The sequence below is a fragment of the Bombus terrestris genome, chromosome 7 (assembly GCF_910591885.1).
Source record: "Bombus terrestris chromosome 7, iyBomTerr1.2, whole genome shotgun sequence".
NCBI lineage: Eukaryota > Metazoa > Arthropoda > Insecta > Hymenoptera > Apidae > Bombus > Bombus terrestris.
The window spans coordinates 9623870-9651833 of record NC_063275.1 but is presented as its reverse complement, the minus strand read 5'-3'; the positions used below and the strand labels follow the sequence as shown (position 1 = coordinate 9651833).

General features: G+C 29.9%; 1 protein-coding gene across 1 annotated transcript in view; it reads right to left on the bottom strand.

Annotated features, from left to right (window-relative positions):
• LOC100644559 overlaps positions 1–27964 on the bottom strand; it is an 86087-nt gene that overhangs the window by 43833 nt on the left and 14290 nt on the right. Inside the window, exon 2 of the mRNA XM_003396434.4 lies at positions 20242–20478. Coding sequence (XP_003396482.1) covers positions 20242–20478 — 237 coding nt within the window. The remainder of the gene's footprint in view (positions 1–20241; positions 20479–27964) is intronic.

Sequence of the window (27964 nt, the reverse complement as noted above, 5' to 3'; positions counted from 1 at the left end):
CCCAAAGAATAATTACGTACACTATACACACATTACCCATGAACAAAAACAAAGTAAAACATCGAAAGTAGAATTAAAAATAGAGAGAATCTTCTTGTTCGCAATCTCATGCTCTGATCTACTTAACATTATTAATTAACGTCCTACATACTAACGAGCGTTCTCAAATACTTATGTCCAACGTTCCCTTACTCATTCTCCCTTAGAAGACTACTAATTGAAGACTACTAATCAGGAGTATTACAATAGAACTAATTGCAGGCTGATCCACTGCTGCATTCACAGCTGGAAATCTGAACAACACGTTATTTCCAATCGTATTAACGCTACGATCTTGTTCAGATTGATTAAGTTACTTGAATTCGAGTGACTCAGTATTTGAAGTTTAGATTCCTCTGTTTTAAGAAAATATTTTTTTTAATATATTTCCAAATAATAAATTTCTCCCTGGTATTGAGAAGAAGACTAGAAAAATTGAATTAAAAAATTCAAAAGCGAAATATTATTAACTCTTAAACCAAATTCATTTCAAACCATTGAAATTATATAATTGCCACCGTGATTATCAAAGTGACTTGACTGTTTTGAACGAGATTTAACAAAAATTATGTAGATGCTTAAAATAAAGTATATGTAAAGCTCACTTGCTTTAGAAAACCAAAATTAACAATTACAAAGTTATTTGACTTCAAGTAAATTGAAATCACTTTGCTAATGTAAACCTGTCGTTTTAAAATCTTTTGAATACCATTTTTCCATCTTCACAAATGGAGTTAAAGTTCTTTACTTAAAAGAAACTATGTAACATATTGTTATTTATAATTTCCCATTTGTAGTTATTAGTTGTGTAGATGTATGTTCAATTTTGAGTACAGGTTCTTTTAGCTTTTTGTACTCCAAGACCTTTCTGATTAGTCTACTACTTCTACACACTTTTGCACTTCTACACACAAAGTCTTTTCTAATCAAAAATTCTGTTTCAACAAAAAAGAGATTATAAATATTTTATTTATAAGCTTTTCATAATATTCCTCTAGCCCCTTCCATTTTTTGAGTAAAAGAAAACTAAATAATAATAATAATAAGCAAATTTTTGCAACGAAGCTTTTTGAAATCAAAGCTTTTATGTCGAGAAGTGAAAAATTGAAAGATAAATATTTATGAATTTTCTTGCATACGATAGCCTTTTTTCTTTCGCAATTCTTTATTGATGAAAAAGGAATTAAATAACGATTTACACATTATCGACATCACTAATGGAATTAACATAAAAACAGAATCCATCAAGATGATAGATTTCAATTGGCTATTTTTACAAGTTAATGTTAACTTTCATTGACGTGGAAACATGATTATATATTTTGTTTTCATCGTTCCATTTTAATTATAATGATTTATAAATGGTACATTCCGACACATATTATAGGCTGATTAATACTCGCTATAATGTTAAGTACTCGCTCATGTTTTATCAGCCACCTACTTCAAATCAGACTACTTGAACTCAAGCGATTTCAAGTTAAATAACTTAACTTGACTTATGCGAACATGGATATAGTACATGTAAGTCGTCTGAATGCAAGTAACTCAATTAATGCGAACAAAGTTTAAGATATGATTAACTCGTCACCGTGCCCGAAGGACGAGGGAGCGAGCGACAAGGTTCTGAGAAAATCCCAGGGGCTCATTGCCATTCTCATTAAGTAAAAAGAAGGTCGGGCGTGAGGCAAATTGCACGGGTGAACAGCCAGACGGCACGCAGATGCTGTTCGGAAACTTTTGTGCTCGCCGAGCGGTGCACATTCGCGAAGAAGTTACCGGGCTTGCGGTAGTTTTACTGTACCGTAACGTGAGAATTTTATCGGCGCTAACTGGCATTGCCTCGATCACGGTAAGTCCTCCACGCACATACGGCGTCGAAACGAGATCGTCCCTTTTGCCGCGTGCCTGATTGCCGTCAAGGTCAATCCTTGTATCGCCAACCAGCCCATTTCCATATTTCCAATTCAACTTTTTACTAGTCTCTTAATTTATTATTGACAAAATCAAAATTAATTTAGAGAAACGTACTAATTCCATAAATTCATTCATCACAAGGAAATCATATCAATAATGGTGAATTTTTTGAACTAGATTTGAGAAACAACGATACCATTTGCAACATCATCACTTTCTTGTATATTTCAATTTATGGTGTTAATCAATGTGGTTTCTGAACGGCTCATTTCATTGTCAACCACTCCATTCCAATTTATTTTAGAAACTTACATTATCTTACATACCCGTTGTATAGTCTAATGTATCTTAATTAATTTACCTTATGTTATATACTCATTATATATCCGATTGTATGTCAGAAATTTATATTCTAATCTACTTTAGAAACTTACATTACGTTTTAATCTTTTACAAAAGTCTTTATAGATCTTATAAAAGGACCATTCTTACTTAATTCTTGAAATTTGATTTTTTCAAATAGAATAACATCTTTGAAATTGCCAATTTATATTATAAGGCCATAGAAAACAGTTAAAAGATTATTTTATTTTTATTTTTACATTATTTTATTTAGATAAATAGTTATGTATACAGTATGTAGAATATATAGCAGACTAATTACTGCGAAATTGTAATAAATTGTTTATCTCGTTAATTATATAAAATATTATATAAATTTTGTTCTTTATATAAATAATATAATAAAATAATATCTACATACGTTACTGTAACGTTCAAGTTATAGTGTATGAAGATTCTAAAACAAAAGTAGTTCATTTATTAACTTGTATATTTATTCGTTTAAGTTGATATTTTATCTTCTAATTGTATATATTTTATTCGAATACATAATGTAATAAGCGTTATGTCTGTATTAGGAAATATAAATATGCTACCAAATGGTAACAGTATCCATTTAAGGGTTAAATAAAGCTTATATCGTTGAGAAACGTTAAGTTGGTATGATCGCTAGTTCCTACAAGCTAAGTTGATACGACTTCTAACGACGCTCTTTTGTCTTAGGAGTCGACCACGTGTTAATTATCTAAGTGTATCTGGTGTGTTCGGACGTTTTATACGAGGTGGTGAAATATATAAAGTAAAACTCAATCTGTGCGAATCTATTAAATATCAACCCTAAACCTATATTTAATAACATATAGTTTACGCTAAGCGTTACGTTTAGCGTTAGTTTTTACGTTTGAAACATATTAACGTATTTATTTCTCAACTTATAAAATGATACTAATATAGGCCTTAATCGACTTGGCATAGACCGTACTATGCTTTCAATAAAATTCTGTGACATTCTATTTCAATAAGAATGGAATGTGCAATGACTTTTGAGTGACTGTAATTAAATACAGTTTACGATATACCTCGGAATTTTTATTTACGCATCGCAGTAATGTGTTAATACACATGAATTTATTTAATAGCTACTAAAATATAAATAAGATATTGATTATTTTTAAAATAACGATTTCCTACCAACAGTATTTTCGCATTAATTTTGATAAAAAAATCACAAACTTGAGTATCACAAAATGAGTATGTTAGTGCCCAATTCCAAATAGAATTATAATTAAAGATCACATCGCAACTTGCCAATCTTTTGATAGACTTTTTTATGTAAATTGATAGTAAATGTTATTGATAGTGAATGGATGTGTTAAGTATATCACGATATTGATTTCACAGGAACAATCGCGTACCTGCTGCAGGTGTACCTGAAGCTGAGTCTCGAATTTCAGATCTAGCCTAAAGAAATAAACTACAATGTTTACGAAACGTTGGTACAAAGTGCAACTGCAAGTTACGCGACTATTCCAGCGAAACTAATGTCATATCTCACCATCGTGAGAGCTTGAAACCTAAAAATGTTAAATATAATAAAAAAGTGTATGTTTTGAAAGTTAATAAATAACTTCATGTTAAGTAGAGACATTGATGTCATGAAATAATTAATTCATTATTGTAAAATGTAAATAATTTTTACTTTCTATTTACTTGTTCTATCTTTCCATTTATGAAATTTTCTAAAATGAAGTATATTACTATGATCAGCGTTTATTCTTGTAATTAGTTAGCAAGTCGACTTAAATCATGCAAACTACAATTATTTCAATGGAATGTTACTGTATTACACGCAAATAAATTGATATATTAGTACGATAGTATGATATAAATCATAACTGTAGAAGATGAATAAAAATCATAAATATTTTGTAGAAGATTTAAGGCCTATTTTGCTTCACGCGATCAAGGTTAATCCTGGTCGACCCCTATAAATCGGCGTCGCTAATTTATTCAAGCGACAGCAAGAAATTATAGTCGCAAACAGTGTCGCAAAGAATCTCTCTAATGGCGTCTGTAGTGAATGTAGAAGCAGAGACGTAAAATTGATGATATTCAACATATTGGAGAAGATTGAGATTTTGATTGTATTATATAAAAATAATAGGTTGCAAAATCTATAAAAAAATTACTTTCTCAGTATCAATATTTAAAATAAAATGCTTTAATAACTTCAGATCTTACTTTAATAGTTTAATAAGTAACTTAATAAGTAATAAAATAAATAACTTTATAGCTTGGTGAGTAATGATATCTAAAATGAATAACGTCATAAAAGATAAATATTATTAAAAATATTCGACTTATACGATGTATAAATATGTTGAAAAGAATGATTTGCTTAAAATGTAGCTTAAATATTTGATATGATTCTTTCATGCATAGAAAAGATTTAGTAAACGTCTTAACGTTGAATCACAGAGTACTGTTTAGCATTGTCTCAAGACATTTTTACGGATTCGTGAGTATAATTTGTTACCACGACCTTAAAATATATACTTGCAGAACAATTGAAGATGTATGAATGAGACAGCAAATGCATTGTGCAGAAGATATTAGTCAGAAAACAAGTCTGTTATAACGTTACTTGCTACACACTACAAACCATACCATGTTCCTAACTGTTAAAGTTTTAAATATCGTAGATAAAAAGCGATGAGTTACAATCTAATTATAGCTACAGTTATGAGCTGCGGCATGATAACTTAATACATAACTGTTTTAAGATATCATCTTCATCGGCTCCATATACTCTATATCGATTTTTCAGCTACATTTTAAGTAAATCGATTTACCATCGAAGATTTGTAAGTTTCTATTCAAGTTTTTAAACGCTTCGTAACAGTAACATTTTTACTAAATGATAAAAATAAATTATAATTATCGATGAAATATAATAACACGTAAATTCTTAAATTTATATGAATTGCTTCTATGTTGTCAACACACCAAACGTATGATTGCTAGTTTAAAGTAACATCATTATTTTTGTACGTGAAAGAAATCTAAAAAGGAAATGTTATCTGCTAACGCTATATAGGGACAAAGAAGGTTTTCCTTGAACGCTTTTCTAAATTCAGTCATAGTGGCATACTGGTTCTTACATACTAATCACTTTCAAATAAATCAAGATCTATAAATACAATCGTCTATCTTCCTTCCTTAAAACGACACACGTTCGTTATGTAACAGTGTACATAACGAAAGTTCAAGAACGTAATATCAAAAATATAATTGGAAGCTTTTTATACTTAATATAAAAGAATGTTACAAAATACTTTTGTGTAAGTTTCGTAAAATATTCTAAATACAAGGGAGCAAAATTCTGAATTTATTAAGTAACAGTTAAATGATACAATAATTTTTTAAATAAAACAATTTAACAAATATGATTATGGTAATAGGATGTTAAAATAAAATAAAGTTAAGAAAAGGTACTGTATATATAAAAATACTGTATACATAAGTAATACAATTTTTTAGTGAACTGTTAATATATCGACATACTTTATTCCTTATTTATCAATAAATCAATATAAAAAATATTTTTAATTGCTTAATTTACATTATATAAGAATAAGTGTAGTACACAATATAATAATTCATCAATGGCTTCGATCACTACATAAAACAAGATCTGATAATAAAACATTTTATAATAAACATAGTAACAACCCGATATAATAATAATCCAATCGCTTATTTCATAATAATTACCCAATCACATTTATAATAGATTATAATTGAAAAACACACAGATAATAAAACAAGTTTTATTTAAATTTAAAAATTAAAAGTCATTAAATTCAAGTTATAGCATGTTAACTAACTCAAGTTATGTGTTTCATATTAATGTCACAGCATTCCATGTAGAACTGATCTAGTAAGTGTAGCCATAAAACAAATCATAAGGCTAGGAGGTAATTGATATTCATTTTGATTATTATTATATCAAACAGTATGTATAAAATCCATTTAATAAGAGAAATTCAAGAGAAATTTATCTCAATGTCATTGTAGATATAGTCATGATCAGAAATATCGACACGGACCAGCTTATCCTGTAACATTCTGAGAATTTGTAAAATGACACGATTCTTTATGTAAATCTCTTTATAGAACATAAAAAAAACAATGATTAAAAATAATCCCAACATCGATTTCGTTTCGTAAAACAATTACGTAAAAGCTTCATTCTGATTAATTGTTACAAGAAGCTGAAACTTTTTTTTCGATGATCGTTTCTATCTTATACTAGCAGAATCATTATTTTTCGAAAATAGTTCAAAAATCAGTTTTCACAATAATTAAAATGTTGTTTTCTTAAAAATAAATTATCATGTACTATTTTTTATCGCAAAACTACTTAACGATGATGAATTGTAATATTTGTATTTAAACTCCAAACTCGGAAGTTTAAAGAGTACATTTTGTACATAAATTTGTATATAATATCTTCGTTCATCGCTGTAAATCCGGCAAAAGGAATCATTGAATAATTCCATTTGTTTCCAATGAATCGATACTACGGACAACATTCAGAGTATAGTAAGCTGGCGTTATTTGAATCGCCTAATTTCAACATTTTTTAAAATTCAATCTTAAAGTCTGCACGAACCTATTATATGTTACAAAATATCATTAGCCTCTGGTATAATAACAAAAGAGTGAGAACATATTACGTACTTTAAGCCTAGCAAGAAAGCATATCAAAAATAAGAAACTGACTCAAATAACTTTTCGTTAGAATTACTCTAATCACTAAGGAAGTATTGTATAAGAACTGAAAGAAATTAATTTCCAGAAATATGGCTATTTAATTAGGATAATTACAATCGAAATTATTAACGTTAGTCAAACGAACTTTCTTTTTAGGATGTCATATCCCCGTAAAAAACTATGGTCACCGGACTGTTAATTCGCACGATATATTTCACTCTTTATCACGCCACTAATAATGAGTTAAATAATCTGTTCTCAAATGTAGCTTGGCTTAAAAACTGTTTATAACTACACTCGATAAATTAGCAGCCATTCGACGGACATCCTATTTACCGAAAAAAGGATTGTTTCAGTTTTTATTAAGGCAGGCACCTTATAGCATATCCGAATTGGATGGAAGCTCTCGATAGAGCACATAATCGTGAATATTGAAGGTGGGAAGTCGATCACGAAGCCAAGGAATTCTATTCAAGGAAACTATTGAAACATTCAAGCAGCCAATTTAAAAAAGTATCTGATTACGAAGTCAATCTACATTCTATCCGGGCACAGCTGTGAACAGATAGACTACACAGAGAACGTGTAATTGATGCGTTCTCGACCTAAACCTACATACCGATTCCTTTGAGTTAGCGTACACGTCGCACGCGTTCCCACACGCATTCTCCCGACACACACGTGGATACGTCATAATTTACAGTTATTTCTTATACGGATTATTACGAAAGGTTTCGTCTCCACGGCCATGTTATTCAAATACGTTAGATCGAAGAAAACGATCAACAGCTTCGGCACTTGTAGATACATGCCGATCGAGCGAAGAACAAAGGAAAACGATTCCTGTTATTGAACTCCGAGCCTTTTCAAATCTTTGGCATATAACAGTACGTTTATTGTTGAACATTGATGTTGTATTTACTTCTTTGGACGTGGAACACGCGAGTACAGTGCAGTTTTCGAAACTTCCTGTTTCTTTCTTTCGCGTGATTCATTTATGTAATATAGTAAGTAATACGTATGTATGTGTATTGTACTGTACGTGATATATGGTGTAAATTATTGATATGCGAAGACTATACGAAAAAGACGTGATTTGTTTTTTCATACTACATTACTGGCCGCGGGATTTTGATTTTTATGTTACTGGCTAATATTCATAATTTTTCATGGAAATTTCTATTTAGAAAATAAGTTTCTAGACAATGCATTTATGTGAATTTCTATAATATTTTGTCAAATGTTAATAACAGGTTATTTTCTTGTCTCGCGTGAAATATTTTAGATAAAATCCCAAATAACACCAGTGGTAGATCGATACCAGATTTTGTGGATGTCATTAGACGAAATAATGACCCTCAAATATAAAATCTTAAATTGAGAAAATCATGCATTGCGAAGATACAAGCCTCTATCATTGTTTCTAGAATTCTGGATTGTGTTGGCGACAGCGTTGATCTAACCCAAACCAATACTAACATTCTTTAAGATCTGCTTAAAGGGAGCTGAATGTCTTTTTTTCGCTCATTGATCATTTCTGATTCTAATATATACAAACGTACATATATTTATCCCTCAGCTATATACATCATTTATACTTACATTGTTATATTAATTACCGGATATTGTAGCTAATATCAGTATAGGTATGTATGTATAAGGAGCAGTAATCTTCAAATACACGATTTCCTAAAGCTAAGATTCTATATTTCGGATTTTATATCTCATTCCATGATACGTAATTACAGTCGATATTATTCGGATTTTTAAATTTGATCGATAGTCATTCTGATTTGAGCTAAATCGTTTAGATTAATTTTTTTCCTACTTTAAAACTGTGTTCATGTAAGTATTTGAATTTTATTATTTCTAAAAAGTTCTTTATTTCCATGAAGTTTTATTTCTCATTTTCACTTTTATTAATGGATTCCTGTTTTAACTAAGGTCATCAACAAAACTTAAATATGTATTGTATTTTAGCACTACTTGATTTGGTTTGATTATAACTAATTGTTCTTTGAATTTATATCATATTATTCTGAAAAAGGAGACACGTCTAAATTACAACGAGCGATTTGCAGACAAATAGTTAATATAACTGGAATTAATATACTGTGTAATAGTTCACTGGTTCTCTCTACCTATGATTTCTCGACCATAATTGGAATTCACGTTCAAATAACTGGATTTAGTCGACGGAAGTGCAGTTAATTCTATTCACTAAAATATCATCCTAATGAACAAAGTTTAAGAAAATGTAATCCTGAAACTCGAAAACTGTATGAAATGTATGATGACATAATTAAAAAGTACGTGTATTGGCAAACATTTCACGAATGATTAACTATTTACAAGTAATAGATTATTAGATATTAAATACAAATTAATGCAATTGAAAACTAATTAAATGCCTAAACAGATAAACATATTTTATATACAATTAACGATATTAAAAATTCATTAATTATAATGCAGAGACTTAAATGAGATAAAACACTATTAAGACATATATGCATACATCCAATTAACTATAAAAACAAAAAGAAGAAATATACATACACACCTTATAATAAACAATTATATTTTTCAAGCCTTGAAATAAAGTGTATGTATATATTTTACATGAAGCTTTGAATTCTGAATTTATATGCTCACCCGCAAACCAATAATTATCACTACATCGTTTTCTACGCAAATCACGTATCTATACGTGCATTATTTAAATATTTATGTTACGAGTAGTCTATTTGTATTCTATTAACGATTATAATACAGATATAAACGATTTACATGCCAAGAAGCGTTCAAGCGGTTGAACCATGATTAATCGATTGTAATTGTTCAATTTTGATTATCACGTCACAGTTAGTGGTCACGCGTATGCATGACGCGACATCTTTTCTACTTCTATGCACGAAGTAAGTTTAAGCACAGAGAATGTTAATCGTAAATCTTCTAATATGAAAGTATAATTAATGCGAAGATGATCATGATCATGACTGTGGTGTTTCATTTCTTTAAGAAAATCTGAATAAATATTCCACTTTATATACAGTTAGGTACAGGCAGGTAGTAGAAATAAGTACCAATTAATTTTCGTTAAATACAGCTAATACAGCACAAAAATATAAATATTAATTTTAATTATTTACTAAATAATCGATGTATTGCAAAGATGTAATAATTAAAAATTAAGTATGTAGTATCACAATTCGATTAAACTTTATTAATACCGATTTCCATTAATTATCTTTTCCTCTAGCTGTATTATTACGTAACACATAATATCAGTAAATTAAAATATACAAAGTTCTTCACAAATTTTTGTGGGGTTATTAATGTAATTCTTCACACAAAAAGCAGATTTTTATTGTCTGGTGATATAAAACGTATCTAATATTCGTCTTATACGAGTATCAAATATGATGTTATTTAATTAACTTTTAATTATCAAAGTATTTTTTACCCTTCTATATCTTGTTACACTAATTTTAAGTCGAAGAGAGATAAAGTATATAATATAAGAGAAAATATACAAAAAGGATTATTATGATCTTGTAAAAATAATAGGGGCAATGCGAAAATGATATTTTCAGAGACAATATACAAAACAAACGTTGTTAAAAAATGTATGAAAGGGTTATAACAAAATATGAGATAGGAGGAAAATGATAATTGTCTCACTCCTAATATAATATACAGTAAAAGTGTTAAGTGTTAATATAATAATTATGAATTAATGTCTGTTACTAATTAATAATAAAAATTTGAAAATCCATGATATGGAAATGTATATAATATTTACATAAGCAGTATGACGTCACCATATTAAATTTATTCAACAAACTAATTATTTACTTAATATATTTAATGTAATAAATCGCTATAAAACATAAACCATATATATGTATTTTCATCTTGAACGTACTGCATTGAAAAAAATGCATTTACCATTTCCTTTACGTTTCATATTTTTATAAGATTTCATTAAAATATTGATATGCACATGCGTATTTACATATTTGCTGGTTTCTACCCGAAGAACAAATTGACAAAATTTTAGATTTTCTAATCAATGATATTTCTATAAAAAAATGGATGAAAACCAGCTGCATAATGTATATAATTATAATTAATTTCATAATAAACTTATTTGAATGAATGAGAAAACACCTCATTTAATGAAATACGTAAAATCTTGCAAATACAATATTATTCCTAATGGTATTTTTACATGTTTCTTAAAAAGTATTTTGTAGATAATGACGAAGATCAACATAACAGTTTAACGTTTTACATTCATAGAAAATATCGCTGACCGTTTCGTGTCACTCATACATAAATACAGTTAATGCGATTTTACGATTTCCTCGAGGAAAACGGTCTGCAAAAGCACAAATGAAGGATACCAGCATTTAACTGTCATCGTGAAGATCTAAAGACAATGATTAGTACCTTCACGGATGGAAAAATTGAAAGAAAACAAGTGAAAGTTGGCGTAAAAGTTACACACTGCAACTAGAGATGCAAAAACGTGATTTTACTTGATAACTAGCAGAAACGAAACTGCGTCATCGGCGCATTAGTTTCGTTGCAATGCATTTTGCAGAAACGATTACCATGCATTTTGCAAAAGGTTTATTTAAGATATTAACAAATCTAAGAAATAGAAATTAAGCGTGAATTAGGAATAGAATATTACATGAAATGAACAAATGATATGAAGGACAATGATAACTAAAGCTTAATGTAAGATATTAAATTTTACTAATACTCCGCTAATACTCTACTATAGTATTAGTACTTAGTACAATAATTGGTACTATACAAGTATATTAATTTTATATGCAAATATACACTTTTGGATAAACGTTCTATTTTTGATAAAACTTTTGATAAAAAATTTGACATTGGTAACATACCAGTACAGATATCCTTCACATAACACAGTGTTCTTACAACACGGATTCGCATTAACACGGTTTCAAAATTGGGAAAACCCACGTAAAACGGTATTCCTACAAATTTCGCTCTACCACGGTTCAAGAATTGGAGAAATTGGAGAAATCCGCACAAAAAAGAGCATAATGAGAACTTTTAAGTGCAGACACTGTCATTCGATGTTTTTTAGCTGAGCAAGTGCAATGTGCTGTCACATATTTGCGTTTGGAATTTTTGAATACTGAAATTTTTAATCCATTTTTAGTTCGTACAATGCTAACCCTTTGCATTTGACAATTTTTCTGCTATAAAGAAGTAGCAACTTCAAGCTTTTTACATAAAAAACCGGCGAGATTTGTGAATACTTTAAATTAATTATTTAAATTATTAATTATTTCTCTCAATTATGAAGGAGTAGAATATGAACTTTTGTTAACTGTTTAACCATCATTTTTGCATTAATTCTTCATTTCGTACAGTATGGTTCCACACGATGCGGAATTTTTTGGAACCTAATTAGTTTATCCTTCGTAGATATAGATACTTGTAGGTTTTAACAGATTCTTTCTTTTTATAATTCTTATATCCGCAGAAAATGTTTTTAATTTTCTTATGTCGATTACTTAAATTTTTCTAGTTTTCCAACAGATATAATGATTATCCTAGGAGTATCAAACGTGTTTTACATATGTCAAATATTTTGAAGCCGAGTGTACCAGTATTTCAGAAACTATACAATTGGATCTAGTTGCCTTCTTTCAGTTTTATTATAAAAGGTTCAACGTATTTAAACAAAATTTTTTTAATGAAAAATCAATTTCCCTATGTTAAAAATTATAAAGAAATACCCATCTTATGAAGTTATCTTTCAAGTTTTCAAAGCAGTAAGAAATGCAATGTGACTCGAATCTGCTTAGAATGGCATCGATGGAATGGCTGGTGTTCTTTTCCTTTTTTCACATTCAGTTGAAATTACGGTATAAGCGCGATTACGCATCCAGTTGGTGGTGAACGGTGCAGAAGTTTACCTTCGAAAAGTCAAGTTCACGCATAAGCGCGTAAGTGGCAATCCGCCTTTGCGGTTGGCAGAAAATTACGAGAAACTGCAGCTCAAACGCTAACTGACCAATTTCCCGCTGAGATTCTGAATTTGTTTGCTTGTTTATTTGCGATGAAAACGGGGCCGTATCAAACTAATCATAACCAGCTATTTTCTCAACAAGTACTATACATTTCGCCAAAAATAGTTGTCTGTCAGAAATAAGAATGGTAATAATAGTGACTGTTTGATACTGTTACGAGTCTCATTCAAAAGTTATGTCATTGTAAAATTAACTAGTTTAGTATGTAAAGGAGGTTTATATCGTTGGTTACACATAGGAAACCACATAGTAAGTCTACTTTTATTGATTCTCTACCTTTGATATTGCTTGGTGGCTAAAAAGGGCCACCATGTTTAGTGACATAATCGTACATATTAACATACTTGGGAGGGGAATAAGATAAATATAAATTATATAAAAATTAATATGTGTTTCCAATTTCTTAAAAACTAGAGAGTATGATTATGAGAGTATGAAAAAATGTTCAGAAGTTACAATAAAGGTACGCGTTTTAAGATTATTTGCCTATAATAAAAACCCAAAAATTTAGCTTACGATGTTTGTGAAATTCATATGTTATATCATTTAGCTTATAGGTAATGAATATCGATGCAAATAGGATTATAAAGTAATTTAGAAAAGTATGCTCCTGTTAATGTCTATGTAGCATATATATTAATACACGATTATTGATAATTATTTTATGTAAAGAAACTGTTGGCGAAGATAAAATTCCGTTTGTTCATTTTAAAAAGAATTTAGGTATAGTAAAATATTAAAATATTATAGGAATAAATCCAGTTATTAAATTGTTACTAAATTAGTATTCTGTAAATTACATGTTTATATTATTTGTTTTTGATCTTTCTGATTATAAATAATTAAACAATTTTCTATAGCCGATGATGCTTTATTATCAATTTAAAGCCAACCGAAGCTTAACTTTCGGAATAAATGAAGTTGAAAAATCGAAAATCTTTATGCTCCAATTAGTATCTTTCTCCAGTTAAGATAGCGACTAAGCTTTAAACTATTGCTTCATTAGCTGTTCAGGTCTGCTGATTGAAATTACCAAAGTGGTACGTTTTCCCTCGGTTGAAATACCATTTGACGAACTTAGAAAACTCGGTACTTAAATATCTAATTATGACACTGATACGACGATGGAAATTAGTGCTTACAATTATATTGCTTAAAAGGATAAATAGGGTGGCTGCAATATATAAAAATATATAAAATATGCAACAAAATTTAACAGATGCAACAGATTATTGTCTTTTAGTTGTGTTCACAAAAATATCAATTTATATAAATGTTCTCAGTTTTCTCTATTTCGTATCATTATATTAATAGTATTGAAGAACGTATCCCAAATGTATTCGGAACTATCGATATTACACCATCAAAACTAAATTAACATCGAATCTTCTCCTCTTTCTTCCACATTCTTTAAATCTGTAGTTTATTTTAAATTTAAATTACTTGACGTTAATTAAAAGAGTTCGTATATAGAGTTCGTATAGGTATAAAACAAGCAATAGTGAAACATGTATATATGTAATTGGAAATGGAGGCCAGTCTGATCGTGTGAAAGCCTTGAAGCTTTCAGAATTGAGGCCTGTGCAATCAATATTCTTCGACATTTCCGGTTGTAAACTGCGTCCTTTCACGGAGGACTTCCAACATTCCGCTGTTATCAATATTTATTCTAATACAGATACTTATAATCATTAATATGGATATACGTATAAAAGTAAAAATCAGACAGCAAACGATATTTACTTCAGGAAATTTTTATACATTCTCAAACTTATAGCCAAGTTAATTATAATACTAATCAATCAATTGTTATAGTATTAATTACGTTTGAAAATGGTCTACGCATAATCGAATATATTTTACAGAAACGAATGAAATAATCTATTACTTATTGTCAACAATTAAAAATGTACATTAAGATGTTTATAATAAACTTACAATCATTGTTCACATTTAATTGCAAATTTTTTACTTCATTATATTATACGATAGCAAACTTGATGTGTAATCTTAATCTCCAGTGGAGTACAGTGAAACTTCTCAGAAAATGATATTACTTATCTAAGGATTTATAAGAATAAATTACATCATGAGGTACGTGGTGTCTCTTATAAACATATAATATATAATATATAATACACATAAGCAAATGAAGTTAAATCGTGATGATTTTTAATGGACGATCTTTCACAAGTTTATAAAAAATTAATTAATTATAAAAAATTAATTTATAAAAAATTATCTAAAAGTCTGTATTCTTTCTGAAATTATCGCTACAAATCTCTAAATGTGAATGCTATAATTAATTCTAAAATAGGATCTTATCCGAATCAATTATGGCACGATGTTCTGCGGATAGTAATTTTATTTTCATACAATAAGAGGACATTTTTGTTGAACTATTTTATAAATATTAATATCAATTCAAATATCAAATATCATTCCAGTTGTTATTCTCGTTTTCAAATTATCGTTAGGAGCAACCACCTCTAAAATCATCGATCGTCTTAAGCGAAATTTTTAAATAGTTTAAAGGAGCAATCAGTTACTGTCTTATTATTTGTAAACTTTTTCGACGTACTTAACTATAGATTTTCCAGTTAATGACAAAAACCTGTTCCTTATCAAAGATACTGACATAATGATTCTCCTCGTTCGTAATCAATGCTTGAAAGCATTAGCCTACACATTCTACTGTCGCTTCTAAGAAATACAATGCCTGCATTATGAACGATTCAAAAGATTGGCACGTTTTTCCAAGGCATAAATTGCGTGATAGAATTTAGCAACGGTAAACGGATTAATGGGGGCTTGGAATCGCAATGGAACTACTTTCCAAGAGACACACTTTAGCTATGTGTATTGATGCTTCATCGATTATTTGCGTTTTATAGACTTCTAATTTATTTATGCGGATCTAATGACAATTTATAAATGATTAATCCAATAGGTACGATGAAATGCTACTTATTTTCGTGTTTGTTTGGCTCGTTACATCTAGCGATAATTAACTATCATTTACGTTTTAAATATTATAAATAGCCTGGTAATTGGAATGTACTTGTGTGCCTTTTCGACTGCAAAAATGAGCTGAATAAGGTGGAGGACAGTCCTTGTGATAGTTGAAGCGTATCGGAATCATGTACTTCTAATTTGTGCCATGACGACCCAGATCTGAATCTTTTACAGTGCTTCTTTGGTCTTCTCAGTTAGATATATTGCCGTGAATCGCACGTCGAATAATATAAATGAAAGTTGCATTATCAAAATATATACACATACATTGTATTTTATTTCTAATACTTTATATATTTTATTTATTATTATACATATATTATATTCTATAATATTGTATTTATTGTATATTATAATCCTATTTATGCTATTATTCTATTCTGCTTTTTTAAATTTCAAACAATTGCCCATGTTGAAACTGATGCTTTGATATTGTATAAATATATTAAGGTTATTATCTCTTTATAAATTGAATAAATTATATCTTTTAATATAGTTATACGTTTAAATTAAATATATTAGATATGAAGAAGTAAAAGAATTGTTATACGTAATATTGTAATCATAACGCTTTCAGCCCTCTTATTACGTCATTCGATGATCCGGATTAAATTAATTGCTATTGATAAAAATAAACTATCAGAGGAAAGAAAAACATACTAATTCGTGTATATAATACCTATTTTAAATATTTAATATACTATTCGTAAACCAAACAACGATCGTGTCACTCAGTTGTGTAATCCTTTAGTTTGCTCCTTAACAGTAGGTATATATTCCAAAATATTATAATGTAGATATTTTCTAAAGATTTCAATACATTAAGTGACACGATATAATTGTATAATTATTATAATTATAATGTTGTATGACATTGAATATATATTTGCCCATCGACTCAGCCTCATCAGTCTCTTCCTTTTTCAAATCTATCGAACATTTGTAGCAGAAAAATACGCGATTAAATCTCTACATTTATACGACATGATCCTCATTATTTATGGTAATTTAGGTTAAAGAATTTAAAAAACAGAAGACTTACAGTTAAATTTGATTTCTGACGCAACTCGCCATTTTATAATTTTTAATAGAATGCTTTTGATTAAATGTCTTTTAATTAATGCTAATTGTTTTTATTATAAAACAGATTGTCGCTACAATCAGACATTTATAAATATGATTTGCCAAATGTGATTCTATTCAACAATTATAAATAATAATTATTGATCAGACACATTTTCCATGAAAAAATCGTTCTATCCAATTGTTTCCATTCTAAATAAATCGCATAAACTACCATGAAATATTCTGTCCTGCGAATTATTCTAATTAAGAAAAATTGTGGAAATCCTTTGCATACATCCTAAAGAAAATCGCCACCTATTCAAATAATTTGGTCATTCATTCACATATCCAATGCTCTACGAGTGTTTCAGCTTCAAAGAACATACATCTTTATATTTTCTATTACATTCTTTACACTCAATTTATGTCGTTCAGGAATGCGATTTTATTCTCCTAGATACTCGTATATCGAAACTTGGAACGTTTAGCATCCAAAGTCATACATATTTAAGATTCTTCGACAATTCTTTAACCCAAAAGGTATTCACGAAAGAGCGAAACATTGGAGGAGGAAGTAAATTCGAGCTGGACCGGGAAGGACGAAATGGTGAACCTATGTCAGCAATGCGCACCAGGTTGAGAAGGCCGCAGGCGTTCTTAGGAGGTAACAGGTTCAGACTTAACGGTGTAATACCCCCACTATCTTTAGCATTTCTTCTACTGTCGTCGGTCTCCTCGGTCAAGGACACGCTGAATCAGGTTAGTCGCCTTCCGAAATTTTAGTTTTAAATTTCTTCTTTACATCTTTATACGAATATCTTGGATTTTATATTTTTGTACAAGTTATTTTAATCCAGAAATAACGTTGATTGCGTTGTTCCTTTGTTTCAAGAGCGTAAAGAAAACATCAACTATCTATATGCTTTAATTTTTATCTCAAACACGTCATCTTTGATTTGTTTACGCTGGCAATTAATTCACTTTTGTCTAATACTTTATCATTGATTAGATTTATCAATATTGTGGAAATTTAAACAAGTTTGCCAGGTTTCAGTGGAGAATAAATGATATAATGTATGCATAAATAAATAATGGCAATTTTCTATTTTTTTCTTAGTACACTGATGCATATTGAGTATTGTAAACAAACAATTCACGAAAGAAGAAAGCGAAATGCATTTCATATTTAAGGTAAATTATCATGATTTGGAATATTTCAATTCTTTTATTTATAGTACTTAAAATATAAATAAATAAAATAAAAATATTTATTTATTTGTCATTTAAATAATTTAGAAATTAGTTAATTATTAATAACAGTAATTTGGAAACCGCAAATTAATTATTAGTAAAATGCAATGTTACATGATACAGTGATACATCATTAAACGTCATTACATCATTTTACCCAAAGAATGGATTTGAGTTCGTAAAATGTTATATTACAAACAGAATTTAATTTCTACAATATTAAAGACATTATAAATAGAGATGACAAATTTCCATTTATAATATTTGCGAATATTCAAGATTCATTTAAAAACAAAATTCTCTGATGTTAATATGGTCATTACGTTTTAATACAATTTTATGTTTCATAAATAACAATTCGTAACGCGGTGAAATACTTCATACAGGCGTGACCGGAAGTACGCATAAGTTTCTTCGGAACGTCAAACTTTCTCTTAAGCCCACATCCGCGAACGTATTTCCCGGTTACACACCTATCTCAACGACTCGTGCGAGAATTTTTCTATCAACGCAATCTATTCACCGTGTCTTTTACATACAATATTCTCTTTGCATTTTTATTTAAATCATCGAACACTTTACGATTCCTACGTTTTAACGCAACACTAACAAGAAAAGAAACTGGGGGAACTGACATTCTTAAACGAACAAAGAATCGAAGAAGCTACTTGTAAAAATGCCAGTTCAAAATAATGTGTACGTAAGTTTTATAAAAATTAAGGTAATTTAATGGATAAATAACGCAAATAGTGCTTGCAATTTACTGCCTAATCCGTTATATTGGAATTTTACAAAATATTCACGAAGAATCGACCACCTTGTAATCTAATATTCCTTAATATTGGAAGCGTTTTAATTTTTGAAAAAAACGGGAAATCCACTATATCTGAGATTACAGAGGATAGAGTAAAATATAGAAATTTTACTTTTTATATTTAGAACTTGGAACCCAGTTCCTAATCTATCTAATACCTAAATAAATGTAATATGTTAAACAAAATAAAAATTTATTTCAAAGAATTGCTAAGTAAATATTAATCATTGTTAATCTTATATGAAAATTTTAATAGCTCATATTGAGATATAACTTATAATCAGAAGTCATAGATGATCAGAAATTACCTATGCCATTTATAGGCTATATTTTAAAAGTTAAATAATAAATAGTTTGGTTGAGTGAAACATAAATAATTTAATTATTCTTATTTTTGCATTCTCCTTTATAACAAATGTTATATAAAACCTAAATTTGCTGGAATATTAGAAAGTTTATTGAATATGATTAACTTTATAAATATAAAACAAATGGAATTTTACAAATTTTAAATTATTCTATCTGATTTGGTATAAAATTGCGACATTATAAAAGTGAATTCAATAATTTATAAATTGTTACTCGTCAATTCTCCAATACTATTACTTGACAAATTATCCTTTAAAATAATCGAAAAATTCAGTCTATCACTTGTAGAACTTTTTCATATAATTACTTCTCGCTTGTTCAAAAATATAATACAGACAAATAACAAGAACATTCGAGCACTTGCGACACAAAACGTAAGAACTTTCATTTCTGTGGTGGACTAGTATTGTTGTATAACTTTTTATACAACGCACATTTGATAAATTGTATGATATAATAGGAAATAGATAGAACCTATTTTTCACTCGATCCTCATACAATTTTATGTCTCCTAATGGCTACTGAAAAAGTAACATTTTCTCGTAACTTTTAAAGAATATATAGACTTACCGCAAAATGGAACCCCTTCCGGTGTCCAAGAGCCATCAATCTGACACTGTCTCCGCGCAGGACCAAGGAGTTCAAACCCACGTTCGCAAGAATACGTAGCCACTGTGCCCTCGGGCAGTATCGTGTCCTTTAGAAGAGCATCCTCTTCGTCTATAACGTCTTCGGCACCTGTTCCTGTGAACCGAACGCTACTATGTGCAGGAGCCCCAGGGTAACCGCATCCGGCACCGTTGCAGCCTGTAATTCAATACAAAGACACGATCATTATCAAGTAACTGACAGCGGTTATCAGACTTTAATGTGTTAAACAGTAATGTAAACGCGGATGACCTAATAATAATAATAGCGAGCAGTTTCGCGCCTGTCATCAATTCGCATTCTTGGATCATAAATGGTCCATAGGAGTTCAAGTTAATTCCGTTGCATCTTTTACTCCATTTTTAACCAAATCGTATTATTGTTATCATTAAGAAATTTTTCGAACTGAAGGGAAGTGTGAAAATCTAATTACTAATCTGCAAGATTTTTCGTTTCGACTGTATATCAAAGATTTTCTTAAGATATTAAATCTTTTACTCGTCTGAAATTGAAACGAGATTGAGACGAAAGATTGGAGAACTGCAGTATGTGTTAATTTGTTCATTTTTTAATACTTTATTTTCAATCGTATTCTGTGTTTGACGTAATAAAAATTATCAATGGTATTTATATGTAAGACGTAAAATACAAATTAAAATTAAGTAATTCCTAGTTCAATTCTGTCCGAATTTGAGTAAATTTCATTGAAAATAAAGATGCATTAAAAAGTTCTCCAACAATCGATACATCGAACGTTGAATATAACTATTTTATAGTAAAGTGGTAATAGCATGGATTCCATTCGAAATGAGAATAATCTTCGAATATTGCGAAATTAATATGTTTTAAAAAGGATATCATATAGAGAATTAAAAGAAATACGTCCTCTGATAATTAGTTGAAGTTTCTTCGACATACGCTATAAAGTTTGCAAATAAAACAACATGTCGTTATAATATAACAATTAATTCTTGATAGTATTACTTATTATAGCATAGCCTCTACCAGTATTCAAATCACGTAATGGCCACTACTTTCTTTTAAACTCCCAACAATAAACAAGGTGAAATAGATTCATACGTTTTATACAGTCACATGAGGATCTTAAGGAAAGACCTTTAGAGAACAATTTTTACATATATTTCAATATACAAGAACCATTCTCTTTAACTTTTGAAAGAAATTTATTCCTGGACTCTCTTAACCAATACTATTAACGAAATTTTACAGCTTATAAATGACCAGGACTAATCAATTTTCCTTTATAACAATAACAAGTATAATAAGGAAACTAAGTTTAGTAATAAAAGTACAATTCTACAAACGTAAATTTTATAAATGATAGGTAAGCTGATTACTCTGTGGCACATAATATTTGAAATAAAATTATTGTATTTAAGATAAGATAAAATTAAAAATAAAATCGTACACAATTTTAAAAACCATTTGTGCAACGGGAATTTATAACCCACATCTTACCACTTATTAATTCGTTACTACTATTTTAATTAATAAATTAAATACTTATTGCAATAAGCTACACTTGCTTTTCAAAAATACTAGAAAATAGTCAAGGTATTAGAAAGGTATTAAACTGTTGAAAGAGAATAAAAAATATTTTTTGAATCAATTTTTGTCAGATACGAACACTTCCGATTAATGAAAGGTTTTCCAGCATCGGACGAAGAATGAAGGAAGCTTTGTTTTGATGACACATTGATAAACGACAAAATAAACAATCGATCGTCGATTCTAATTGCGTAAAGTGAACGGCAGAAAGACAAAAGGCAGGAAAAAACGGGAAGGTAGAATCGCTGAGCTGAATGTCTATTTGCGTTCACGGAGGTGACGACGCTCTTGCTGACCATTGAAATCATCGACTTGAAAATCCCAACGCTCGATGAGGCAACGTCCCGCTTTGCAATGACTTTAATGCAGCTCGTGCGTGATGACGTGAGTTGCATGTCCCATCGGAGGCCAACGGCAACAGTACCGTCAACTACACTTGTCCGTGGTGCCCACCGCGTATTTACACTGATTACCAAGCGAGCAATAAAACGTTGCGTTATTTGTGTAATTAGTCACGAAAGATTGAAGTGCAATCATCATCCCCGTTTCTTTTATAATATATTTTTTTCTTTTTTCTTTTCGTAATCTAACGTCAAATTCGTGGTACAGTTATCTGTAAACTGTAAATGATTGTTTATATTTTTATGTAGGTAAATAAAAAAGTGGAATCTAAACGGAGGTTTGTTTCGCTCTAAATCAGTGTTTTCCAACTTTCTTTAAGTCAAGATTCCATTTTATAATGATAAATTAACTTGTGATTCTCTCCGCCGCATATAGATCTAAAGAAACACATTTTATAATGTAAAGAAAATACATGAAATATAAATATTTCGTAATACGATTATAATTAGTATATGTATATATATTTTTTATATTAATTGAAATGCGTTTCGGAGGGCGCGATGCACAAATTAGGAACTTGCGCTCTGAATATTATATCAATTACTTTAACTCTGAATACTTTTTAATATTATCCACGTATTCTGTACATTTTTTCTCACTTTTCCATCGATATATAATTATCCTCAATCTGCTTGTTAGTTACGATCAAAATAGTGATAATTTTTTTGCGATTAAAGTAAAATATAACATGTAACATAAAATGCTGGTAGTCAAATCAAAATTTTGTTTGCCTACCTTGTATCTCTCGTAAATTTAATATTTAAATATTTTCATATGATTTATAAAAAAGATTTTTGAAATCTTATGAATCTATCTACAAATGACCAAACGATATTAATAATAGAATCATAACGCTTGAGAACTTAATATTATTGTGATTATTATATTTTCTAAATCTAAGGAGCTCATATCTAATTACATATAAATCGATCGTTATATAAAAGATTGAAAATTAACACTAGTTTATAAATTACGAAATTACTTAATACACGTTTCTTCGCTTATAGAATCTCGTGAAAAACTAACTTATTTATAAATTAATACCTTTGATCGAAACAAAGAGTAATGTTCTACCATTACACTTTCTCCGAAGTAAAGCCAACTTTTATGCGAAATCTTATCAATAATATCATTTTATCGATCGTGTTGTATTCTCTAAAACCTTAGAGAATCTCGTCCAGGTCAGTCAAGCTACGTGAATTCAAATTCCTCAAATTCAATTACCTTGATTTACATACAAGTTACTTGACTCAAGGTAATTTGAATTCAAATCGCCCAATTTTAACTGGACATCTTAACGGAAATAGCGTTAAAGAAGATGCTGCGTGAAAATAGAAGAACAAACTAGGAATAATATTGTACTGCCAAATTGAAATAATCTCAACTTTATCTAAAATCTAACAGGACATTGCAGATAAATAAATCACGGGTTCACATTGGTAAAGTGGTTTCAAGATCTTTCAGTTCCAGTTTCTCGAATTCAGATATTTTCTAATGAATTTCAATGAAATCGTAAATTATACCATGATTTTTTAGCTTATTTTAAGAACAGGTTTGAATTTATTTTATTGTTAAAACATGTTATATTTCAGACAAATTAGGATTAAATTCGTAATGGTTCGATATAGGAGATAAATCACACTTTAGTTTGCGTCGCGAAACAAGTTTCTTTAAGAGATAAAAGCAATAAATACGGGTTAATTGGATGCAGAATACTTGCATGATATATTGAATTATAGTGTAATTTAGTTCTTCCGGAGCTATATAGACGTTATTTCATAGCTCTGCAAGAATATACCGTTTACATTATTCTTCAACGGATAGATGAAAGATAATTGAACGTACGTGAACTGACGCGAAGAGGAATGAAATTGAATTGAAGATGTACTTTCTTAACTACAAACTTATTCGTTCTCTTTGCCATGCCTTTTGAAATTATCATCGTAATCGAGTATTGCATACAGGATGGATGGATTACAGCGATCTGAATGTAATTCGTGTGAAGGATTTCTACGTTTCATCCATTTCTATTTTGTATTGTTCTATTACTTGTTTTCTGTTATTATTTCTATTAACCCTCGACTGGTACCGTTAGATTACGACAGTTCGTCTTAAGATCACATTTTGCCATTATTTAAATAACATATTTGAGAAATGGTTATGCAATATAATAAATAAAGTTTAATACGATATCATGTATTGATATATCATATCGTTTGACCGACAGTTATTACACGTTGATATGCGATATTATTATGCGACAATAATTATGTGTCACTTTGTTGAAATAATAATATAATTTTCTTCTGAATTATTTCATAATCTGTCTACCAAATACAGTCATCTTTTAATTTCTCAAATAATTCCTGAGTCTCTTACATCAACTGCATTAAAAGCGCATATTTTTCACAGCCATATGGTTCACACATTTGTAACTCAGAGATAATCGTAATGAAAACAAATACAGCTAAAACCCTAAATCTTTTGTTATTCCGTCTAAAGAGATTAACTAGTATAAAAGATTATATACAGATGCTTTATTTGATCACGAGGTAAGATAAAATTATTTTCGTAAATTATCTGGAAAATAAAAATTAAGTTAAAGTGATCCGTTATCTCAAATTTAAAATTATTATTTTTATTCTAAATAAAACTCATTCGTATCAATATTTTAAATACAAAATAAAAATGAAGTAAAAATAATAATTTCGTTAAAATGACTCATTGGTTTTAGTCGAAACGTTCTTAGAACTTATTCACGTTCCTATAGCATCGATTCACTTGATTCTCCAATTAAAGACAATATAAGTACTACAATCGTGAATGAATTGATTCCAAGTCAGCAGATTGTATTGCGAGCATCAAGAGCCGTTAAATCAATAATCTTTGGCAACTACCGGCTGCTCGTGGGCGTAGATAAACAGAAGAAAACGCCACGATTACCACGAACCCGTAACGGAAACGATAATGCAAGCAGCTCACATCCTGCGGCTTTCGCGCAATCACCTAGGAAGTCATCGGCTATGCCGACGTACAACGTACGTGCACGCGTGTAAATCCAATGGACAAAGGGGGAACTGCATGAAAATGGAGAGGCCTCGCAAAATTTCACCTCGTCTGCTTGCGTAACGCGACAATTTTTCTTCTTCAACATCGTCGATTCTTTTCCTTTTTTCTTTTTTTTTTTTTGTCATCCGCCCGCTGTTGTCATTCTGGCCATTGGACCGAGAGGTTCGAGTTGCTTTCTAACACGATTCGCATTCCACACGCGCGGATCCATTGTTCGCTTTTACACGAAAACCAAATGATTTCTAGCTGTTCTCTCCTTCAGCCTGTTGCAATCTTTTTTGTAAGCATCGAGAATTTATTGTCGGAGAATTTATAGTCGAACGTTTTTCGACTAAGAACCGAACTTAATTTCATTTATTTTACACGATGCTTGGAATGACGGAATGGAAGCATTACATTGTCAAGAAAGCGGAGTCGAAGATTAAAAGTGGAATAAGCGTTTGATTTTGTAGTTTGAACGTTTCAATGACGAGTCAATGAATACTTGCATGAAACGTATCGAAAATTATAAAAATTGTTTTAAATAAAAATATTCCAATTTGGCAGAGTTATATTCTTCCAAAACAAACAGCTTAAGAATACGACAACTTTCAACGTGACCTAATATTAGCTCATTGGATTTTCTTGTATGGGAAACTTATATTAACTGAAAGATAAAAGAAAGGTATAAAACTGGTATATGTAAGCCGTATCTTCCCTCGAAGAGAGTAGATTAGGAGATTCGAAAGTGGTTTGCAGTAGAAGTCTGGTATTTAGGTTTATTGCAGGATGTCGATTATCGAAGGTACAAAAGAAGAATGAGATGGACCTGAGATCTATAGATAACGGCTTCTGGCATGTCTTAATAACTAAGTGTTAACTGTAAATATATTAACTTGTAGGATTATTTAGGAGACAATAGAAAATGGCACGTGCGCGACTACAATGCCATACAACTCTGAGAAAAGATAACGGAAGTATTGTGACATAAATTTTTCAGAATATGCGCGGGTATCGATGCGTGTACATTTGTTAAAAATATCAAAGTTAACTCTTACTGTGAAAACCGATTCGTCAACGTTACACTCTTCAATAGGATAACAGTTGTTGAGAAATCTGGAAACATTTATATAATGTCTCCAAACGTCTGAAATTAAAATTGTCATACAATTTTTGGTTTCATCTTAATTTAAATTACGGTAAATAAATATTGGGAGTCCGTAGTGTTTCCAAGATTGGAGAATGATTATATGTTGTAAACTTCTGTGAAATAATGAAATAGAAAATTCTGAAAAATGCTATTAATTGGTCAATAAATGTAACGAAAAATGTTTGCGGAAAAAGATGCAAGATTAGTGAACAGAAAAAGTGTTTTTCAAACAGGCAATATTTAGTCTCAAGTATGAAAGAAAAGTTTTTTAATGACAAAAGCAAATTGCTTTAGAATCAGGAAAACTGCTTGAAACAATGGATTGCAAAGAAATACGAAGATTCTTCGACAAACTTTACGAGGCTATCCAATAAATAGCTAAACGTACCGCAAAAGAGGCAATGCATGAATTATTTAATAAAATTCTATAAAAATATATTACCTTCCGATCTTTTTGAAATATTACTACGAACTTTTCCAGCAACCCAATAGCATAAAGTGAAACACATTAGGTATAGTGTCATGTTCGGATTATCCCGAACGCGAAAGACCTACATTTACAAAATAGAGATTAGGGATATCTGTTAGACTTTATTCTCCCAAAAAGTAGCAGATACTTCTAATTGATTACCGTGGCTGTCAAAGCGACATTCTTCAAAGGATAACTGACTAAACGGTTCCGAATGTGGACACAGAAATGATGACTACGTAACGGTTCAGGCCACGCGATTTACATATTTATCAGTTACTTTGTCTGTTCTTCCTGCCCTATACCAAACGACCCGAGTATCAAAACGTTTAAGCATACGATACCTACGATCATTTTACCGTATGTATTTCTCGCCGGTAAAACATTTGTCTCGAATGGGCAAACAAAGAAGACAAAAGTGAAACCGTAACTGGAAATGAAGGATGGAGCGTTGATGCAATCGCTATTTGCTAATATGAGTAATATTATAGTCATATAAGCAGTGATGTCAGCTTATACAAAATAACTTTTTCAACTTGTAGACAAATATATTCCTATATATGTACATATGTGTGATGCACAAAAATATTCGAAGGCTTGGCGTAGAGCATTTTTATGCATGTGTTATATATGTCATATGAAAGTTTCATAGGAAATTTCAGTAGGTTTGTAATGGGACACAATTAGCGTCGTTACAGTGGTAAAATTTGAAACCAACCTCAAAGTGTATATAGAAATTATTACAAACATATATCGAGTAAAAGATTAATACACAGCAATTAAATCATATTATATACATTATAAGGTTAACGATGATTTTACTGAATATCGAGGGTTATTATCCTTGTCAAATATACAGTTATACGAAATGTCTTGTAGCTTGTACGTACGATGTGCATTTTCAATTTTCTTTCAAATTGTTCCATCAATCAAGTTTCTTGTGTATAATCAAAATACAATCGATATCCCTTAAATACTCAATGTAAATTACCAGTACAAATGCCATA